Raw genomic sequence first — 8791 nt, 5'->3', positions numbered from 1 at the left:
ATTCAGGCCATTTTCGACCCCCTGTATCATCGTTGTGGATAAAACTAGAAGACTGAATTTTCAGTATCCATGCAGGCACTGTAAAGACACGGTATATTTCAAATTTCATTCAATTTGAACGAGTAGTTTAAGAATTATAACGGGTCAAAGTTTCTTAATTTTGTCACTCACTGACTGACTGACTGACTCACCGATCATCAAAATTCTAAGGCACTTCTAGCAGACCTAGAAGCTTCAAATTTGGAATATAAGTAGTGTTTGGTGTATGAATCAAGGAAAAACTAAAATATTTGGGGGCACGGTAGTGCAACCGCTAAGTCTAGCAAAATTTTTCAATTTCGGTCCAGTTTTATAAATATTTAAGTACTTACTTAAATAACTTTGTAATACCATATAAATATAAAGACGCACGGTAGTGTCCCCGCCAAGTCGAGTAAAATTTTTCAATTTTGGTCCAGTTTTCTAGATACATAACAGCTGTCTACAAAATACAAAAAGAAATGAGATCCCATCAAAAACAATACTTGTCAAAAAAACCAAGTCTCGCAACTCAGTTGTTCTACGGTAAAAAGTTGTGAGATCCATGTAATACCAAGTCCAGGCCAGGAAATCTTTAACGTTTTACATAAATATATTGACTTGGCCATCGCATGAAAACACGTGGAAATTAAATTATTTAGTGCGATGGCCAAGTCGATAATTTATGTAAAACGTTAAAGATTTCCTGGCCTGGACTTGGTATTACATGGATCTCACAACTTTTTACCGTAGAACAACTGAGTTGCGAGACTTGGTTTTTTTGACAAGTATTGTTTTTGATGGGATTTGTCTTTCTTGAAAATATATTTTTTTTAAATCCATTGTAATTAAACTTTGAATTTTATGAGAATGTGTGCATGCGCTAGACTGCTGATATTACAAATAAGCTTAGTACAGGATTCATAATCTAGGTGGCAGCACTATTCAATCAATGGTGTCAAAAAGTTGACTGAGAGGGCCTCTAATCCATATCTGTGGAGAGGGCTCTGTGTTTTATGGTTTTATTACTTTTCTCTGTGGTTGACTGACATTTTGTCGTTCATTCGGTCACATCCTATTTCCGTCGGCCATTTGTTTTTTGACAAAAACCTATCTGTCAACCATTGTAGCGTTAAAATAATTTGCGTGTCAGTGAAAGAAATCCATTTGATTGAAGATTGGGAAAACTTTCAAATTGGATCAAAACAAACATTAGAAAATATTAGAATAGGTTAGTCTGGATTGATACCAATTTCTACATAAAATACTTACATAAATCTATTATACCTGCTAGCTGTATGTTGCTACAGCTTACATTAGAAAATGAGCACAGTGCTGCAATAATTTTAGTGTGTTTATTTTTGTCAGAAGTTACTAGTTCCAGACTAACTTGAAACTAATTTTCTCAGTTCTCACCTTGTTAAAATTTCTCACTGTAGTCACTAATAATTCTAATAGATCTGTTACTATGTGGGTAAAGGTTATTAAAAAAGGAATGAAACAAAAACAAAATAATTACTTAAATTGTGCCTTAACTTTTGTTTATTTCTTTCTCTTTCTTTTCTTGTCTTATATGGTGTACAATGAAGTGTGTTCTTAGATATAATGTCCGTGCGAGATAAAAATGTTGAATGAATAATTGTAAAATTTTCAGATCTCTGGAAAAAATATAACCAAAGAGTTTGAAGCAAATGATTACCGGAGCCTCATCGTTAGTTTAGAGCATTACTAAAATGACTACACCACACAAGCATGGTCAAAGTCAAACCGTTGAATGTAGAGTAACAAGTGAAGGCATCGTTACAGCTCAAAGTGACGATTGGATGGTAAATCAGCACGAAGAAGAAATTGATTATCATGAACAGGAGGTTGAAAACTTCGATCTCAACAATTCTCATGCTGTTGAACCTGAGGAGTCTATTGAAAAGAGACCAAAAATTTTGATTCAACGGTATGTTTATAGAGAAACTTGTTTCATTGTATCTCATTCTGGTTAGTGCTTAGGCATATCAAAGGTTATTTGTATTTGTACTTACTTTAACCCTTCATTCAAGATCTGCGAATTGAGACACAATAGAGATCAATTTGTTACGTGGTCTTGTACGACCGCTTGGGATTCTTGGGGTTTGATGGCTTAATAGCCGTACATCACTGTCATCTTAGATAAAGCCTGGTCCGTGAGCATGTAGATAATTACACGCGAGCGATAAGGATGGGTAGCTTGGGGTCATTGGAAAAAATTCTACGTGCTCACGGACCAGGCTTTAGCTAATAATAGGTATGGTTTTGATTGCTGGCTACTTATATCTCATTTACAATGATTGCAGGGTTTTTCACCAGCCCCAAAAAGGTAATGTGGTTCAGAAGTTAGATTACATCCTTGCCAAGTCAGATGAAGAGATTACAAAACATGTCTTTGGTGGGTTATTTAAGAGCAAGTACTATGGTGAGTTATCAAAATAATTATCATTATCTTTGTTTATTATCACAGTAAAAGTTATAAGCTTTATTAACATTCAAAACTCGAAAGAGTGGTTTTATAATAGTAAAAGAATCCTCAGGCTACATAACTGAACATGTATACCTACTTTTTTACCTATAATCCTTTAAATTTGGCTATTGTTCCTGTAGGAGCTTGGCCTCATAAATTAATAACTTATGATTGTAACTTTGAAGGTGGAAGACGCTGACAGCTGTAACACAGAGCATACTAGTACAGCTGTCATCATAAACCTCTCAAAATATGCTTAGACCTAAGTTAGTTAATATTAGCTAATTAAGAGGGCATATTTTTGTAACTCTGGATATATTGTAAAAAAGAGACATGTATTCAAAAGTTGATTTAAATGTAAAAAAAAATACATGTTTCAAAGTTGAGGTCTAAGTGTAATGAAAACCCTGAATAAATACTATAATATAGTATAGTAAAAATTTTCATTTTTTTATACTTTCAGCTTATAAACCTGAAAATTACTGCAAGAAACATGATCCAAATTTGCCTGAACATATAGATGATGGACTACTTAAAGTGGGGGACAAGTTTGATTCCTTAGAAACATTTCGTTTATATGTTGATAGTAACGCGAAAAAGTGGAAATATTACCTTAAATGTGCTGATTCACATATAAAGGATGGCAAATCAATATTCGTCTATAGATGTGTGTTTGCAAAGTCATCAAATTATAATTATTTTAATGCTAAGGGACTAAGAAAAAGGTAAGGAAAGGTATATTTTTATAAGTTACTTTAGTTTTGGAGACATTTTATGGTTTTGATGAGTTCAAAAGTGCCTTTTATTTATTCCAAGGTAGACTTGGCAATAATTTTAATTACTAATTTTAAATCAATGTAAGCACAAGCCTACCCTTATAAATTATGAATGTACTTCATGCCTTAATGGAAATGAATGCTTCAACAATCAATAAATTTTTGTATAACTGTTGTCATAATCATAATAGTTGTTGTTTTTTATGCATAACAAGGCAGGTATTTGACCACAATTTTATTGCACCTGGTGTTAAGTGGGATGCAGTCTAGGATGGTACATATCTGCCCTGTAAGTGCGAATTCACTCTTGCCTTGAAAATTATTTACAATTTACTATACATTTTGTGTTGTTTTTAGAACTTCCAAAGTGCCAAAAAATGAGTGCCCTTGCAGAATAGTGTTAAAACCAGTACCAGTAACCGCTGACACCTTGACAGTGGTGTATGTGTGCAATCATCATGACCACCCTTTGACTGACGATTACTTCGACAAGTTGCAGCACGGAAGACGGATACACCCCAGTGTCAAAGAAGAGGTAAAGTTGTTTTCAATTCTGAACTGCTTCTGAAATAGGCTGCTTTTAATTTATGTTTCTAATTTGTAGAATAGGGTTGGGTTGACACACTATAGAACTAGTCAATAAGGACTATCGTTTTAGCGCTCACCAATTGGAGCCAATAGAGCAAGGTCACTGTCACTTGCTAGTGACGAAGACAGCCAACTGGACTATCGCATTTGAACTCGCCAGGATGGCGCCACTGTAGAGTAGGGTCATGTCAATCGCCAGTGGTGCCAACTGTGATGTGTAAAAACGGTAGCCCTCATTGCACCTGAGACATTTATTTAAAAAAATACATAAAAATCTAACTTCCAGTTTTTTTTAGATAATGGATCTCTTATCTTTGGATGTAGACCGTGAAGTAGTGAAAAAATATTGCGAATCATTGACAGGTTATAAAATGGATGGAATATATTTTAACAATTTAATAATGAGGATGAAGAGAAATAAAATTGAAAGGCAATTTACATTAGATCAACTCAGAGAAATGTCGAGGAAGATTGAAAGTAAGTATAAACATCATTAGGAAACAAATTTAGTCTCCACAGCAAAAGCACACCCCTTTAATTTACTAGTAGTAAATGGACAATTTGGCCTATATTCCTCATGCTTGAAGCATAGGGTTGGGTAGGCTGATGTTCAAATATTTGTCTCTTAATTATGGTAACTAAACTATACATTCACTTATTCCCAATCCTCTTAGCTGTATCAAAGTTTGTTTTTGCAGAAATAAAAGAAGAATTGGGTATAATAGATAAAAATGATGAAGAGGAGACTATTAACAACGAATTTATGTCGGCTGATGATGAAGACAAAACTAAAGGTAAATTATCTATTCCAAAGAGCGATATCGAAAGTCATAAGTGCCAAAATACTGGTTAAAATTGAACAAATATATATTTAGTAATAGAAAGATCTTTTCAATGCTTCCATTATTTTCAGATAAAGCGTCACAGATTAAGGAGGCTATAAATGTATTGAGAACAGTGTCGGCGCCCAAGAAAGTTCCACCAAAACCGAAAACACCTCGTGAGTATGAACTTAGAAATACTCATTTAGAGAAGCGTTTTTACGTAATTATTTTTGTAAGCCCGTAGTTTGTGACGATGTATATCGTTCCATAGCCATAGATAAGACACCAAAACTATTGCAGACACGCTCGTAATGAAAAGAATTCATTTAATAATAATGTAACAGTTATAATTCATAGATTTACAGATTACATTGTGTTTCAGGTAATCCCAATATAGGGAGAAGACGACCCAAAGTAATCAGCAAACAAAATTACGAAGGTGGGTACTATTTGACAAGCCTCTATATTTTCCGATTGACATTATTTTACTTGAATATCTATTACGTTATTCAGTCAAAGGAGCACCTTATTTGCTAAATTTTCTATAATTTTATACCCCACTCGGGTACGTTTGTAAACATTTGGTTTTCTATACTTATTTTTTACGTATTTTTTTTTTGTATTCGTGTATTGAACCTATTACCTATCATTGATTGAAGTTACTATTCTAGATTTCGACATGGAAACTCCAGTGACGAGTAAGAGTCGTTTAGAAGCGCGTCTCCAAGAGTTGTCGTTCGATCAAGAGACCCTACAGAGTATAAAACACTTGCAAGACTCGGTGAGGGGTGAGACAGAAAATTCTTCTAGCTCATTTCAGCTGGAATTTGAACCTTCTAATAGGTAAATTTTCTTCTGTGTGTGATTTTATAAGTTGATGTAGCAATTCTACACTATTATTATAAAGAAAAAAGATTTGATTGTCTTTCACCATTTTAGAATCCTAAATTATTTCTGATGAATATACGCTGTACGAAGTTCGCCGGGGCAGCTAGTATAAAATATTTCTGTTGTGGATTGATCTCAGTTTGATATTTACATTTGAAACTGAGAGTGTGAACATCAGCTCAAACGCAAATTTATTGTGTAGAATATGATTGATTGATTAGATTTTTTATCCTTGCTTTTTCAGGATTCAGAGAAATAAATTAAAAAAATACGCCAAAAACTCCCAAAGAGTTCCTGAGCCTCTTCCAACTGTAATACCAAAATTAGAACCCCAAGCAGTAGTAATAGAAAATACTCAAAACGTCGATCCCTATGAAGAAAACCAAGACATCGTCTATGAAAACGTAATGACTGTTGTGGAACCAGTGGAAAATTGCAATGAAATAATAGTATACGAAAGTCAAGAAAATAATAACACGGAAGTTATAGCGCAACCTGAAGATTATTGCTTGCAATTCGAAGAAAACACTGAACCGAAGGAACAAACTATTGAACAGTTTATAATGATGGAAAATTTAGAAAACGTGCCAGAAGTACATATTCAGGTTACAGACTTGGCTACAGTTAGTATTGTGTCGAATGACGAAGCTTCGAAGACTGATGATCAAAGCAATAATAATGATGAGATTAAAAACAATGATCAAGAAATCCCAACTGTGACTGAAGTACATGACACAGCTGGTAGTGATGAAAAATTAGATGAAGTAAAGGAAGCAAATATAACAATTTTAGGCGATGCAGACAAAAACATTGATCTTGGGACAGATGCGCTCTACGAAGTGGTAGTAACGGATGACAAAAAGTTAATACCGAGTAGAGAATTTGTAAGAAGTGTGATATTTAATAAGCCCCTCAAACCTAAAAGTAAACGTCGTTTAGCAATGCCCCAAAAAGCTATTTCTAAAGGTCAACCTAGGAATAAAGCGAAACCTAGTAATAAAGGTGAACCTAGTTATAAAGCTGTACCTAGTCAGGAGGAAAGGTTAGTACTTAAAATACGTTGCATCAGAAAAGTATGTTTGGTTCACCATGTTGAGAAACGTAATAAAATACATAAACAATTACTCGACAGAACATTCACAAACACGCCTTTAATAAAATAAAACAATAAACCTTTTTATTCTTAAATATTAATTCATCATTATGTTATTTTATATCAAAAGAGGCAAGACTAATAATTTCTATGAGGAATTATTTTATTTCTGTTGTTTATAATTCAATTTTTGTTATTTTCCAATAACTTGCAATGCCCTTACAGGGCTCTTATTTGTGTCTAGACATATTTATTTGTAAACACCTAATTCAACAACAGGATGCAATAAATGAATATGAATACTAAATGTAATTGTAGCGGTATCCTTCCGTTTGGCCAAATTACTTTTCGCCAAATTTCACTTCGCAAACAACTTATCGCCAAAGTTTCATTTCCCAAATAAACTTTTAGCAACTGTACTTTTCGCAACTAATTCATTTAGTCAAATTAACATTTGGCCAAATTTTACTTGGCAAATGTTTATATAGCAAATGTTTTATTTTGCCAAATATTATATCCCAAATAATTTGCTTGGTCAAATTGACACTTCACATACTTACGAGTACCCACCGTTACCCACAAATCAAAGCATAAGGCACATGGTCATGGTTTTCACAATAATTTTATGTAAAACAGAGAGATTGCAGAAAATAGTATGGTTGCAAAAAGTAGGTATTGTAGAAAATAGTAGGTTAGGTTAGGTTAGAACAGTGACCCTTAATGCGCGAAGGCGAGCGAAGCGTGCCGCGGCAGCGGCCGCCGAGCGCTAGAATCATCTCTATTGTTAATGAATCATTTGGAAATTTCGATAAAAAGAATGAAATATGAAAATTTATTTAGAAAAAAATTTATATTAACTACCCACTAAACAAAATAATAACCACAAGCTAATTTGTATTCCATTCTATGCACCAATCAAATTGTTTTGTAAATAGTTTATCGTGAAATATTTTTGCCAAATGAAACATTTGGCAAAACATACTTTGCCAAACAATAATTTGCTAAACAATAATATGCCAAAAACGACATTTGCGAATTAAAAGTTTGCAATAAGTTGTTTTGCCAAATGAGAATTTGCCAAATGAAAATTTGCGAAACGTTGTTTGCGATGTGATAATTTGGGAAACGTTTTTTGGCCAAACGTTAGTAATCCAATTGTAGCCTTTCTGTAACTATTAACCTTTTTTAAACAACTTACATTTTCAGATCCGATTTAAAACGCATCATCAAACAAGTGGAACTTGACGAACTAGCTGATGATGAATGTTATATGGTTGTGGTGGATGATATCGATGTTGATGAAGTACAATCATTATCATCTGAGGATGACATGTCCTGTGATTACTCTGTGGAAAATAGTGCTGTTTTCAGTCGCAATGAAAATATTCAGCGTAATGCATTAAGTTCAAAAGGAAAAGACAGTTTGCGTTCTAATAAAATTGAAAAAGAAATCGAAATTATTGATCGATTAAAAAAAATGAGGAAAATTTTAGAGCAAGATGTTAAGAAATTAGTAGTTAGAAAAGATATGTTGGTAAGAGATATTATAAGAGCCAAAAGATGTAGACGATTTTAACAGCATACCGACCGTATATTACACATTGTAAAAAATATTGTATTTATAATTTATGATAACAGATGGTGCCTTTATGGCCTTATGTTATATTTATTACAGCAATAAATAAGTTAATTTAATATAACTTTTGTTTTCTTCGTAAATAATATCCTTATAAGTTAAAATAGGTAGGCATATTAGAGACCTTAGGGCCTAGTGTGAGTTTACATCAAAGGCGCCCACTTCATTTTTATATATATAGATGAGCATTGCTATAGTGACTTTGTCTAGAAAATGCCTTATTCACTCGTACCTTGAACTTGAAGGCTTTGGTTATAGAGACAAAAGTTTTCATTATTATGGCCTTAAGATTTTATCTTATCAAGTAGGCAGTGGTGTCCGGATGAGGTTGCTGTGTATTAATCTGCAAGACAGATACGTAAATTTCATCACCGCCATAATTTGCACGAACGAAACCGGTTGCACGGATCGCTGGATAGATCACAGACAATGACTGTCAGACAAAGCCACTTTCACCTCGCCCCAGGCCAGGCATGA

General features: G+C 33.7%; 1 protein-coding gene across 1 annotated transcript; it reads left to right on the top strand.

The window, feature by feature from the left end:
• The first annotated feature begins 1098 nt into the window (after window positions 1–1098).
• Window positions 1099–8378, top strand: LOC135080355 (uncharacterized). Its single transcript, XM_063975007.1, has 12 exons — window positions 1099–1249; window positions 1673–1969; window positions 2346–2464; window positions 2973–3234; window positions 3643–3820; window positions 4170–4350; window positions 4572–4667; window positions 4787–4873; window positions 5080–5136; window positions 5369–5540; window positions 5830–6627; window positions 7885–8378. Exons 2-12 carry the CDS (start codon window positions 1752–1754, stop codon window positions 8252–8254), a joined length of 2538 nt encoding a protein of 845 aa, XP_063831077.1. The 5' UTR covers window positions 1099–1249; window positions 1673–1751; the 3' UTR covers window positions 8255–8378.
• Window positions 8379–8791: the final 413 nt, after the last annotated feature.

This window comes from Ostrinia nubilalis, chromosome 2, assembly GCF_963855985.1.
Source record: "Ostrinia nubilalis chromosome 2, ilOstNubi1.1, whole genome shotgun sequence".
NCBI classification, from domain to species: Eukaryota; Metazoa; Arthropoda; class Insecta; order Lepidoptera; family Crambidae; genus Ostrinia; species Ostrinia nubilalis.
Note: the sequence above shows the minus strand (reverse complement) of the source record. Positions and strands in the feature narration are given on the sequence as shown.

Excerpts from the sequence above, each read along its gene's own strand:
- LOC135080355 (XM_063975007.1), top strand. The coding sequence starts at position 1,752 with ATGACTACACCACACAAGCATGGTCAAAGTCAAACCGTTGAATGTAGA. Across the intron at positions 2,465-2,972 it reads ATTTAAGAGCAAGTACTATG|CTTATAAACCTGAAAATTAC; the intron begins GTGAGTTATCAA and ends TTATACTTTCAG. Across the intron at positions 3,235-3,642 it reads GCTAAGGGACTAAGAAAAAG|AACTTCCAAAGTGCCAAAAA; the intron begins GTAAGGAAAGGT and ends TGTTGTTTTTAG.